Source organism: Uranotaenia lowii, chromosome 2 (genome assembly GCF_029784155.1).
Source record: "Uranotaenia lowii strain MFRU-FL chromosome 2, ASM2978415v1, whole genome shotgun sequence".
Taxonomy (NCBI): domain Eukaryota; kingdom Metazoa; phylum Arthropoda; class Insecta; order Diptera; family Culicidae; genus Uranotaenia; species Uranotaenia lowii.
Window position 1 is genome coordinate 75,158,908 of NC_073692.1, and position 13,898 is coordinate 75,172,805.

Below are 13,898 nucleotides of genomic sequence, written 5' to 3' on the forward strand. Positions count from 1 at the left end.
GGTGGGTGTCTCGATTGGGACCGTCTGGCAACCCAAATGACCAACGACTCAGACATCGAGTTCGTTGGAATGAGAGGACTTCGCCATCGAGACTGCAGCCGCAATCGCTGATACGGGTAGCTGGGACGCTGATGCAATAATCTTTCTGACCATCATCGGAGCCGGTCAAGACCAGGAACCAACACTAGTCTAGTGGTCAGTCAGTGTATGAGTAACCCGTCTGAAGATTATTACCACCCATCGTTTTCGGTGTACGACTTTGTCGGTAAAGGATTTCCTACTGCCCGACCAAAAATGATGGCACACCATCATCATATTGTCACATCAAACCTCAGCAAGCGGAACATAGTTGCACACATCTTTCACCACAGCTAACAGTCCTTGGCCGCCATCTTCCCCCCAGATTGGAAACAGACAGCCGAAAGGAAGCAGAAAAAAGAAATCCTCGAACAACCACTCGACCCTGAGCATGCGCGCCATTTGCTTCATTAACAACACAGAGCTACAAAGACTGGAGACGACACGGGTTGTTTCATACGAATCCTGCAGCTTCTCGAGAGTTTTGATGTTTGTTGTGTTCCATTTTCTTCGACCGACCATGTTTTGATTCAACGTAGAGTTGAGGGATGATTTTATTTGATGGAGCAATGGACACATTTCATCCGAGATAGATCGGAGACATCCGAAATCAGTCCGGGGTACAACCATTTCATGGTGTTTCGAAATGTAAGAGAGAAAATATTTTCCAATCAAGCCAAAGTAAATACATGGCTTAATTGTGAGATGTTATGTTTATGATTCAGAGTTTTTATGTTTATGTGTTTCACTTGTCTGACATTTTGTCTTGAAAATCAATCGTTCTGCGAGCATTAACATGGCAAAGTGCTTTCTACCTGTTTCCTTTTAAAAATGAAACTTTTCTAAAATGTGCAGGTGTAAAATGGATTCTGGGCTTGTGATATAGCTCAGTTGGCAAGTCAGTTGCTTCCTGAGCAGATGCCCGTGATTTCGAGCCCAAGAGTAAACATCGAACACAGTTGTACCGGACAAGTTTTTCAATGACTGCCCGCCAACTGCATCGTTGATATAAGTCGCGAATGACATGAAGATGTTAAAACGACTATAATCGAAACAAAAAAAAATAAAATGGATTCTGAGACTTTCTGTTTTGAAAAAGCATTAAAAACTTGTTTTTCATCAAACATTTTTTTCTATACTAAACAATTGCTTAATTATGTTAATTTTATTAAAATTTTAATTAAAACTAACATTTCACCTGAAAACTGCAACTCGATTGGACTTAAAACAAAAAAAGTTATAGGGGTTCAAAGATTGTATTTTGGTGGAAAATTGTCCTGTAAAACGCAATGAGTAAAATGTACTCAATCCATAATTAAGCAATCGATTTGTAAAGAAAAAAATATTTAATTACAAACCAGGTTTTCATGCTTCTTCAGAACAGAATGTCTCAGAATCCCTTTAAAAACGAACACACACATATAGGATCTCAGTGATACTTCATGTTTCTTTGAAGAGATCTAATTTTACTTAACTTTAAGGCGTACATCTTTCTAGGACATGATGGCTAGCATCTAACAAATGCTAAAACCACTAGCCCACAGAAAGAGTACCATGTATGCCGTGACCGAGATTCGATCTCATGACCTCTGGCTTAGAAGACTTGAACGCTATCCTTTAGGCCACGGTCGACGGCTTTCACACTTGAGATTCAGTGCAACCCTTTTCCGTTGTCAGATTCAGCTCAAATTTGGCATATGTTCTTCTGATGATACTTTTGAAACATACATTTTTAGGCAAGTGTTTTGATTTCAGGTAGGCATTTATTAAGACGAAAATAAAAAAATAAATAAAAAATATCCTAAATTGTGATTTTTATTACGGATTAAACTCTAAAGAGCTCTTCATACGATGATGCAAACAAAATGTTTTGTTCAGCAAAGTTTCAGTGCACAAGAATCCGCATCTCTATACGCATATCCATATACGTCTATCCTCATCTATACATACGATTTGATTTCAAAGAAAAAACAACAATCTGCCAAAATCTGCTATTGCTAAAACATAGTTTTGGAAAAATCTTCCTTTGCAACCTATTGCATAAATAACCATTTTTTTATAAAAATATTCTGTATTTTTTGTAACTTGATTAATCATCTTAAGAACTTGAAATTTTATAGATGGATAGAGAGTTAGTAGAAATGAAAGATGGTGAATATGAGCAGGAAGAATTTCATATAGAAGCATCATCATAACTTTTCACCGATAAGGCCGATACATCAAGTAACAAACATTAATTACGGTCATTAATCTTTTCTAGAAATACTTTTTCTCTTAAAACTTATTAATTTCATACGATTTTGACACAAAACACTACCTGCTTAATTCCCGTTTTGGTGCCTTTATCCCATTCAACGGCAATTCATTAGTAAAAAGTATACGGAAATATGTGTTGTTGGTACCCAAAATGATAAGTAAATTTTATGATTTTATCAGCATAAAAATTGTTAGATAAAACAGTGTTGTATGCCGATAAAAATGCTTTTAAATTTCCAATACATAGACGAAAAGGCAAACACTGTAATATTCTCTTTTTTTTAATATATTCTATTCTATTCTTTTCTATTCTATTCTATTCTATTCTATTCTATTCTATTCTATTCTATTCTATTCTATTCTATTCTATTCTATTCTATTCTATTCTATTCTATTCTATTCTATTCTATTCTATTCTATTCTATTCTATTCTATTCTATTCTATTCTATTCTATTCTATTCTATTCTATTCTATTCTATTCTATTCTATTCTATTCTATTCTATTCTATTCTATTCTATTCTATTCTATTCTATTCTATTCTATTCTATTCTATTCTATTCTATTCTATTCTATTCTATTCTATTCTATTCTATTCTATTCTATTCTATTCTATTCTATTCTATTCTATTCTATTCTATTCTATTCTATTCTATTCTATTCTATTCTATTCTATTCTATTCTATTCTATTCTATTCTATTCTATTCTATTCTATTCTATTCTATTCTATTCTATTCTATTCTATTCTATTCTATTCTATTCTATTCTATTCTATTCTATTCTATTCTATTCTATTCTATTCTATTCTATTCTATTCTATTCTATTCTATTCTATTCTATTCTATTCTATTCTATTCTATTCTATTCTATTCTATTCTATTCTATTCTATTCTATTCTATTCTATTCTATTCTATTCTATTCTATTCTATTCTATTCTATTCTATTCTATTCTATTCTATTCTATTCTATTCTATTCTATTCTATTCTATTCTATTCTATTCTATTCTATTCTATTCTATTCTATTCTATTCTATTCTATTCTATTCTATTCTATTCTATTCTATTCTATTCTATTCTATTCTATTCTATTCTATTCTATTCTATTCTATTCTATTCTATTCTATTCTATTCTATTCTATTCTATTCTATTCTATTCTACTCTATTCTATTCTATTCTATTCTATTCTATTCTATTCTATTCTATTCTATTCTATTCTATTCTATTCTATTCTATTCTATTCTATTCTATTCTATTCTATTCTATTCTATTCTATTCTATGCTATTCTATTCTATTCTATTCTATTCTATTCTATTCTATTCTATTCTATTCTATTCTATTCTATTCTATTCTATTCTATTCTATTCTATTCTATTCTATTCTATTCTATTCTATTCTATTCTATTCTATTCTACTCTATTCTATTCTATTCTATTCTATTCTATTCTATTCTATTCTATTCTATTCTATTCTATTCTATTCTATTCTATTCTATTCTATTCTATTCTATTCTATTCTATTCTATTCTATTCTATTCTATTCTATTGTATTCTATTGTATTCTATTCTATTCTATTCTTTTCTTTTCTATTCTATTCCATTCTATTCTATTCTATTCTATTCTATTCTATTCTATTCTATTCTATTCTATTCTATTCTATTCTATTCTATTCTATTCTATTCTATTCTATTCTATTCTATTCTATTCTATTCTATTCTATTCTATTCTATTCTATTCTATTCTATTCTATTCTATTCTCTTCTATTCTCTTCTATTCTATTCTATTCTATTCTATTCTATTCTATTCTATTCTATTCTATTCTATTCTATTCTATTCTATTCTATTCTATTCTATTCTATTCTATTCTATTCTATTCTATTCTATTCTATTCTATTCTATTCTATTCTATTCTATTCTATTCTATTCTATTCTATTCTATTCTATTCTATTCTATTCTATTCTATTCTATTCTATTCTATTCTATTCTATTCTATTCTATTCTATTCTATTCTATTCTATTCTATTCTATTCTATTCTATTCTATTCTATTCTATTCTATTCTATTCTATTCTATTCTATTCTATTCTATTCTATTCTATTCTATTCTATTCTATTCTATTCTATTCTATTCTATTCTATTCTATTCTATTCTATTCTATTCTATTCTATTCTATTCTATTCTATTCTATTCTATTCTATTCTATTCTATTCTATTCTATTCTATTCTATTCTATTCTATTCTATTCTATTCTATTCTATTCTATTCTATTCTATTCTATTCTATTCTATTCTATTCTATTCTATTCTATTCTATTCTATTCTATTCTATTCTATTCTATTCTATTCTGTTCTATTCTATTCTATTCTATTCTATTCTATTCTATTCTATTCTATTCTATTCTATTCTATTCTATTCTATTCTATTCTATTCTATTCTATTCTATTCTATTCTATTCTATTCTATTCTATTCTATTCTGTTTTATCGATTCTTTTTTTTAAGATCAATAAATTTATATTATTTTATTTCATTAAATAATGTGCCAACTTTTATGTCAAAATTATACCTTATTTAGCTATCATGCTTTAAAGATAAAATTTGATATTTATTTGCCTGAATTCAAAATGCCGAAGTTTGTTCCAATGCCAAAATTTTGGTCTCGATTTCCATTTACGGTTACCTCGTTCATGTCAAGTGTAGGTTTCACTAAAAACCTTAATGATGCCTTGTTTAACTAAGTTTCAAAATGAATTTTGAGAATACAATGATGCCACTTTTTGGTTAGAAATAAGTCCATAATATGGACTGGGTTATGTATTCAAAATTTCAAGCAAAAGGCTCGCTTAACGAGGTATACTAAAATACTTTCAGTGGAACCAAAGTTAAGGAGAACTGTGCTATCCGAATATATAAAATTAGAGCAAAATTTTGGCATTTTACCACTTTTATACTGGTAAAATGACACCAAATTATGCTAAAAAGGCATAATAGCAAAATTTGGCATAATTTTCTATCAGATCAATTGAAATTTAAAAACATCAATAACCCTAATTTTCTTTATGCGACGAAAATTGATGATACTAAATCATGCTATCATTTTGATCTTATTTTGCTGACCTTGATGATGCCTGATTTAGGTGTAATTGAAAAATCAACACCCAATTGTGCTATCATTATGCTATTTCAGCATTTTGATACTTTGATAGAACATTATTTCGGCAACGGAAAAAATACAACATCAAATAGCTCAGTTTGGTTACTGTTTGCTATTTATTTAGTCATCAAAGTCTGCTCGGGGCACCGTTCATAGCCTTATTGTTGTTTAAAACTTATGTTTAAATTATAAAAACCTTCAGATTTGCTACCATTAATAATGAATATTATTAAAATCCCGACTCAGATCAAATTTATTGAATCAGGGTATAAGGCTTTCCATTGGAATGAAAACGAAAGTTGATGATAAGTCGAATGTCCATCAAAATAAAAAAAACTCAAATGAAGAAAGTAAGCTAATTCGTCATGGACGTGAAATATTTTTTTTAATGTTTTCTAATTTATTTGATGTTTTTGCACTTATTTGGAAAATCAGCCAAGTTAAAAGAAATATTGATTATTTTTAAATATAAATTGTCATGAATCTTGTTTTTTTTTTAAAGAATCAGTATCGCCGCTTCTCAAAGCGATCTAACATGTGCTTTCATCCTTTAGTGATCGAAACGATAAAGACCTTAAATCGGTCGCAATTATTTAAAGCTACCGGCTGCACTATTGTGGTGCTCTTCCATATTTCTTCACCAATTTATTTTAAAGTTCTTCACGAGTTCAGTTAGTCACGACATCGAAATATAAAATTTCACTTTAGCATGCGTTGCCACTAAAATAACTCAACTGAATGACGAGATTTTGAACCGTTCTGAGAGTTCAACAGTTGTCTCTCTCACAATGTATTTCTCACGGAACCCCTGTAGCGTTTAGCTTTTTGTCATATGGTGCTTTTGTGGAATAATTCTTTTCAAGATATAAGAAATAGGAATTGTGTATTTATTTTATTGACTTGTATTTGTCAGCAAATAACAAACCAATCTTTTTTTTCATTCATTCGCAAACGTAATTATTTAGCTTCCATTATTTCTTACAGGAGGATACAATTTAAGTGAGCAAATAAAAGCAAAAACAGCAAATTTTCCTTAAAAGAATGATACGAACTTGATTGAAACCCTGCCATCGCCCTTTAAATATGAATTTAATTTATTAAAGACAAAATTAACGATATAAGATTTATTTCGTCTGGGTAAGGGAGAACATTTTATTTAAAAAAAACTTTTTTTTATGTTGAAGGCTTTTTCGTTTATTCTTTCATTTATTTTGTATGGAAATTTGTATGGAAAAACAAAATTATACATTCAAAAACCGCTAGAGATGTACTGAAAAAGAAAAATATCTTTGGATTTTCGTGGCTTGTGATATAGCTCAGTTGGCAAGTCTGTTGTCTCCTGAGCCGATGTCCGCGAGTTCGAGCCCAAGAGCAAACAATCGAACACAGTTGTACCGGATAAGTTCTTCAATAACGATCCGCCAACTGCAACGTTGATAAAGTCGCGAATGCCATAAAGATGGTAAAACGACTATAATCGAAACAAAAAAACAAATCTTTGGATTTTAAAATAACTTGATTCTAGCAGTATATTTCATGTAAACAAACCTAAAACCAAACTTTTACTCCAGAAAAGACACTCGATGTTTTGCAAAAATAATATTTTAAAATATTTTTTTAAAACTTTTGCGTTTTCGACTGCTTTTTTAAAAGTTGTTTAACCGTGGAACAAGAATAAAATATCGCAAAAAAAAAACTGCTTTGCATAGCCAATGAATTTGTTGACTTATTTAATCTTGACAAAAACATTTGTCTTGAAATTTGTGAAGCTCTAACCAGCAAACCTGTCTTTTTTAAATAATTTTCATTAAATTCCGATTTTTATTTTGCAAAATGGTTATAATTTTTTCCATGAAAAACTTAGCTTCATATCATGCTAGCAAAAAATGAAGCTTAAGAATAGACAAATCCAATACTTAAAAACAAACTTTATTTCATGCTTATTTGAATTTTCTGGATGATTTAATACGCAACAATTTCTTCTTCCATATAAATTTCCATACAAAATTGAAACGCGTTGCGCATTAGGAATTAACCAATTCATCTAAAAGTTTACACTGATACTTGGTGACCCAAAAGATACCGAAAAAATATATGAGAGCTAATTTTTACACAAATAACACACGACGTATTACAGGCCACGACACTTAACGTTGTTACTAACGGAAAAAAGGAACTAAAATTACCTTTTTGTCGACCGGTTTCGGGCTCAATGTTGCCCATCTACAGTCCGAAGAGGTCGGACATCGTCCTGTAGATGGGCAACATCGAGCCCGAAACCGGTCGACAAAAAGGTAATTTTAGTTCCTTTTTTTCCGTTAGTAAGAACGTTAAGTGTCGTGTCCTGTAATACGTCGTGTGTTATTTGTGTAGTTAAAAGTTCTTACGTTGGCACAACCCACTAAAATGAGCTAATTTTTGTTGCGGTCTTATGTACACTGCAAATTTATCAAAACTTTTATTTATTTCTTGGCCAACCTTGGGGCCAGCTGTCGCCCTCTCCTGGTATGCCGTATTTTTCCGTGGCAGAAACGTTCATGAAACACAATGTTGAAAACTAAAAAGTTCGAAATATTTGCCTCCTGAAAAGCAGAAATCAGTAGGTTTTGTTTTTAACATTTCAGGCTTTCTTAGTTTAGTTCATGTTTACATATATGTATACATATATTATGAATTCCATAGGTACTCTAATGAACTTATTTTAAAAATCATATTTATCTTTTACAGTGCAAACCAACGGCCTTTCGCCGCTGCTAATCAACAACGAACTTCTGGTGAACCACTACCGGAGGCTCCTACATCCGGCTGCCGTCCCGCGACTTCCAACTAGCAACGGTAGCAACAATTCTCACTCCACCTCCTCCGGCAACAACGTGGACGAATCGACGACGAGCATTGCGGAATCGTTCCAGAAACTACATCGAGGTAAGTTTTTCTAACGAATTTGCAAATCGATGAGCAAACAACGGCTTTGACGGCCATAAACCTGGTTTATGGGTTGGAAATCAAAGTTTAAAAATAGAAACGGTGTTTGTGAGTTGGGCACGGTATATTTTACACCTTCCCGAGGCATTTTCGCAAATCCGTTCCGATGGTATCAACCCAAAAAAATCAGCACCACCAGGGAGAGGAAACGGTCTTTATCTTATCACTTTGAGGCAATTTTTACCTTCAATTTGTGTCTGATTTGAACCGAATTCGAAACGATGGTGGTTCTTCATTTTCCCTTCTCTCGGATCTCTCGATACCTTCCAGTATTCCAACTGATAAGAGAACGAAGATTCGAAATGGAATTCGTTGTCTGTCCGTTCGGTCGTTCGTGTACCTTCAATACAATATTGCTCGCATAAGCTTTTGCTGCCGGGGCCTGTGCAAACAAGATACAAGAGGCCATAAAATGTAATACGTTGCAACCTACCGATTTAGGAATGCTCTTGCCTAGGCGGAGGGGCTTGTGTGATATCTAAAGCCAATCGGGTGCAATAAAAAGTGACACCTTTTCGAATCCGCCTTTTTCGTCCCTCCCGCGCCTCCTCAATGGTTGAGCTCAATCTCGGCAATTTAGCACCTTGCTGCTTACTGCGCGTTGCATTACACCTCCGTTCCCGCGATTCTACCCCACTATACCATCTTTCTTATCGGGGAAACGACATCGAAAAAGAGTTCAAATAGTGAGTGATTGATCATCGTCATTGGAAATGTGTGTGCGTACTTGAGGCGGCTGTTTTATGGCTCCCCGGCAATCGAATTATGCCCGTCAGAATACCAATCTCACTTTATGGAGGACCCAATTGAACCAATCGAGCATATTAGTGGGGCTTTGCGAAGGGACTATCGGGCTGCAACTTTATCGCTCTGAGGGTGAAGCAAAAATGCCCGAAAGCAGTCCCACACAGTTATTTAGACACATGCAATTGCGCTGCTTATCTGCCTACGTTCGTGAATTTGGTAATGCGCGATACCCAGCAAACATGAAATCGTATCAGAAATGATAACTCAAGACGTTTACAATGGTGTTGCGAATCGCAATTCCAACTGCATAGTGAAAAGATCGTATAAAGTGTCGTCTGAAGTCAGTTTATATCGGATATGATAGAAAGTCCGCCATGTTTGTAAATTTTTAAGTGATTTTGCTCCTTCGCGGGCTTCAAGTGAGGAAATCATCGTCATGTTCTCTTTGAAATCAGCAGTGCATCCAGATAGCTTAAAATCAGATCGGAATTGAGTAATATTGACCAATGAAAGAACTGGAAAATATTGTCGCTAGCAACAATTTGAAGGCTATGAGAGCAAAATCTTGCGCTCTCTTGCATTCTTCCGATAGGTGCGAATAAGGTGTCGGATAACGCCCAACTGGTGTAGTTTTCGTCGCTTTAAATAGAAATGAAATTGTATATGTATATTGCCTCCACTTTGGTAGATAAATGCTGTTTTTCAACTTCTATACGATAATTCTATAAGGTATATGGATCGTATATCAAAACAGCATAAGAATACACGTGTACACAAAGTGCTGTCAATAAGTTGCTGGTGTTGTTTTGAAAGCTTCGCTCTTGCTCCTGTGAGTGGCTCCTCATAAGTCGTCCGAAGCCTGTAGTGTCAATTTGACACTCCTCGAGAAAATAACCATATCTTCCTTGAATCTCATCCGAATTGTACGGAATGTACAGCCCTGGAATCCTTGTAACGCAACTAAAATATGGTATCCAGACAAAAGTTATCAAAATTTCATTCATATCGGTTGAGAAACAACAGAGAAACAGTGGTTTTAGTCAGGAGTGTCAAATTGACACTCCTTGAGCCTTACGAATGAATAAATGTGGGAGAGAAAAAAATTAAAATCAAAAAGTAAGAATCAGAAATAGAATGGAAAGGATAGAAAGTTCAGAAAGGATGATAAGACCTCTTTTCAAATTTTTCGAGGGGCTATTCTGAATTTTATAGTAAAGTTTTTCAAACATAATCAAGTTTTTACCAATGAATCATTTAAAAAACATCATATTATATATTTTCAAAAAGAACAAAATGGTTGAGATTGTTATAAAAGCCTTAAAGATGTTAGTTTTGAAACCACCATGCTGAAGAAGAAAATTTTTCTCACAATGTGGTGGCGCATAAAAAAAACCATATGCTGGTAATAAATAAAACGCTCAACGACAATGAACTCTGACAGCGAAAAAAAATAAACCACAATCACCCCCCTGCATTAAAACCGAACATCCGATTGAAAGTTCCCAAAACACAATGATCACTTAATATTGACATAATCAAACGCCGAAGACAAATACGCTTTTAACTGATATTAATGATGGTTGGTTGCTTCTTCCTGTTTCCCCAAACTTCTTCCGCTGAGAGAAAAGTTCCAAAACGGCCTCTATCAACCATGCCCATCGTTCGATAATCTCGATAACGCATTCCTTCTCGGTGTTTCCATTCTCGACCGAAAATGATTTGTCATCGTCAGGAAAGTCGGAGGATCCTGACAAATTTTCTCACTCTTAATTAAATTCTTTTGACTTCTTTCGCACCTCCGGGACTCGCGCCAATCCGGGTTCCTCCCAAGTTCTAAGGATGTTGCAATCCCTTGGAACCGAAAAGGGGATTGTTTCTAGGTTGATACGCCTAGCGCCTGGTCCTCATTTCCATCAGGGTTGTCCATCCGGACAAGAGTGAATCCTAGTCAAATCAGCACGCAATCGGGACGACTTTGATTGTATCACCGCACACAGAAGGGATGAAACTTTTCCCTGAAACTGCCGGCCGAGCCCTTCGAATCCTATCCTATCCTATCGTTGTTATCACCACGGCGAAACCGAAAGCGTATCAGACAGCCAGGAATTCCTCCGGGGACTGATGACCTGCTAAACACCATCTCATCAACACCGGCAACCCTTCCGGAGTTTCCGGCCACCCGCCAGGATATAATGTTGGTGTTCACGCTTCGGTGCCTTTGGGCTGAAACTTGCGGCTTCGGCGGCAAATTAGGGCTACGAAAAGGACTTTCCGGTTCTTGTTGTTGCGATCACGATATATCACAAATTGCGTGAATAAATATTCGAAAACGGCGAGGTCGGGGCAACAATATTGCGAGCAACGTTTCTGGTGGGTGCGTTTCAATTGCCGGAGTGATGCAATGAATGGCCAATATAATAGGGCTTCGTTCTTAGCAAGAAAATTAAGGCTTTTTTAGTCAATGAGGGGAACTCCTGCTGCTTCGATGAGTGTGAAGTGTAATCATCGGCACACGACTCCCGAGTTCACTCGATGGTGGTCCATTTGGCTTTGATAGTCTTTCGTTAGGGCGTTTGCCTATTTACATAATCAGCTGGTGGGTGCCTTGAAGTGAGCAGACTGTGAGTGTTTTTTTTAAATATTTTAAAACGTCTATTTCTTGTGGTGCGACATCTTAGAAACTTATTTTAACATTTTTGACGGTCGCCATTCAAAAGGAACAGTCACCGAACTTAGCATCCAAATTCCACCTTTTTGATTAACAATCATTGTACTGAATGTATTATCTGCTTAAAAATTTATATATGTAATATTTGATATATTTGATCTTTTGTTAGTTTTAGTTTTAAACTTTTTGGGATATGTGTTCAAAACCTAACCTTTGTTTATAATGTTTTTTTTTGTCACATCAAGCCTTTAAAAGTTACTGTTCTTGGTTAAAGTGCCACAACAAGATTACTTTTCCGCCATCCTAACAATTGTCACATTGGCAATAAATAAAGGCGAATTTTGAGACTAAATTTTGATGTGTTTAAAAGCTAAAGTTGAGATCTGGACGAGTTATTTCAGATTCCATAATTCGACAATTGTTTCTATTGAATTGCATGTTTTCATTGAAACGAAAATAATAAATAATCGTTCAACAGCTTCGTCTGCTTATACTAACAATTTTCGAATAGTTTGATTACCAGGATTTCTGATTCCACATCCCCAATTGAACTCCTGATTTTCATTTCATATGAATACATCAGACTGAAATGATATCATCAAATTTACGATTTTTAAACAAATAAACTAACCAGAATTCATATCTATTCATTCCATTGAGAACTTATGAAATGATTTTTATTTTGGTTCAAGTCAAAAGCAAATGCTGAATTAAAGTTCAAATAAACTGTTTCAATTAGGCTTTTACTCTTAAATGAATTACTTTTTTTAAGGATATAGCAATTGCTGATGTAGGTAAATAATGTCAATTCAATTCGAGCACTCTAGAAACAACACCGATTTTCTAATGAACCTTTTAAAAAAATTTCAAATCTTCTTGTATATCGTTTATTATTTATCTGACACAAAAGAAAATTCAGCAAAAAATGTACATTAATCGTTTTTTAAATCTCTAGAATTTTGTTTATGAGTTTATTACCCAAAGATATTCACACGTTTCCGAGATACATATTTAGGTTTTGGTCAGTGTTATTTCAAAACAAAACTATGCATTAGAGGGTTAAAATACGAATTTTGGAAAGGGATGGTTTTTACAAATGAAGTACAAAGGGCTTAGTTACCTTCAAAATAATTCAAACTCACAATTCAAACTTTTTGCATGCAAAATTTAAAATAGATATCAGAGTACAAATCTTTTTAAACTATGGCTTAAATGGGTTTATTTGCCCTACTTTGGACCCTTTGTGCGGTGTTTTTTTTTAAATGCATAAGTTTCTCATAAATGGACGGGAGTTTAATATTTTTCGGAAAGCTGCATTATAGTTAATGTCTTATCTACAAGTTTCAATGCGAATTTTCAAAATTGGTGTTGCTGTTTTTGAAAGATTTAGAATGATATGAATGGTCAACATTTCCAACTTTGAACCTACTTTCCCTGTTTGCTTTTATTGGACCTAGGTCAAATTACCTATAAACAGGTTGATTTCTCGTTAAAAAAAAATCGATTGAAAATTAAATTTTAGATCAAACATTATCAGGAAAAAATATTACAGCTTTTTAACGTTTCGAAAAATCACTAAAATTACTGTTATGAATATCTGAAATAATTTCACTATCAGTCAGCACTGCCAGCAGCACAGCTCCATTAGATAGAATTTCGGTCAGCAGCACAGTATTTGCATAAACCTGGGCTCGTAAATTGCGTTACGTAATATTTGAACGGTCTTAGAATGGAACATCATGGTCAAAAGTGTCCTATTTATGGAGCTTTTACAAATTTTCCGGGTTTTCCACTGATTTTCTTATGCTAGAGTTGATTTTACAAATAAAAAAAAGTGAATATTTGATGAAAAAAACTTTTATCTACGAATTGGAAAACTATGAAATTAGAGAAGAATAGTGGAACCTTTCATTTTTTTTTGAATTTACATCTTTTATTCAACTTAAACATCCTTTTAAAAAAAAAAAAATCGGCGAATCTAAAATATTCACTGCGAGAAAATGTTGATAT

At 33.3% G+C, this 13,898-nt stretch overlaps 1 protein-coding gene across 4 annotated transcripts in view; it reads left to right on the forward strand.

The window, feature by feature from the left end:
• LOC129748713 (zinc finger protein 235-like) overlaps positions 1-13,898 on the forward strand; it is a 406,374-nt gene that overhangs the window by 32,011 nt on the left and 360,465 nt on the right. For 2 of the 4 annotated variants that reach the window (XM_055743403.1, XM_055743405.1), the window contains exon 2: positions 8,216-8,413. The exons of the other annotated variants lie outside the window; for them this stretch is intronic. In XM_055743403.1, coding sequence (XP_055599378.1) covers positions 8,216-8,413 — 198 coding nt within the window. The remainder of the gene's footprint in view (positions 1-8,215; positions 8,414-13,898) is intronic. 4 annotated transcript variants of the gene reach the window in all.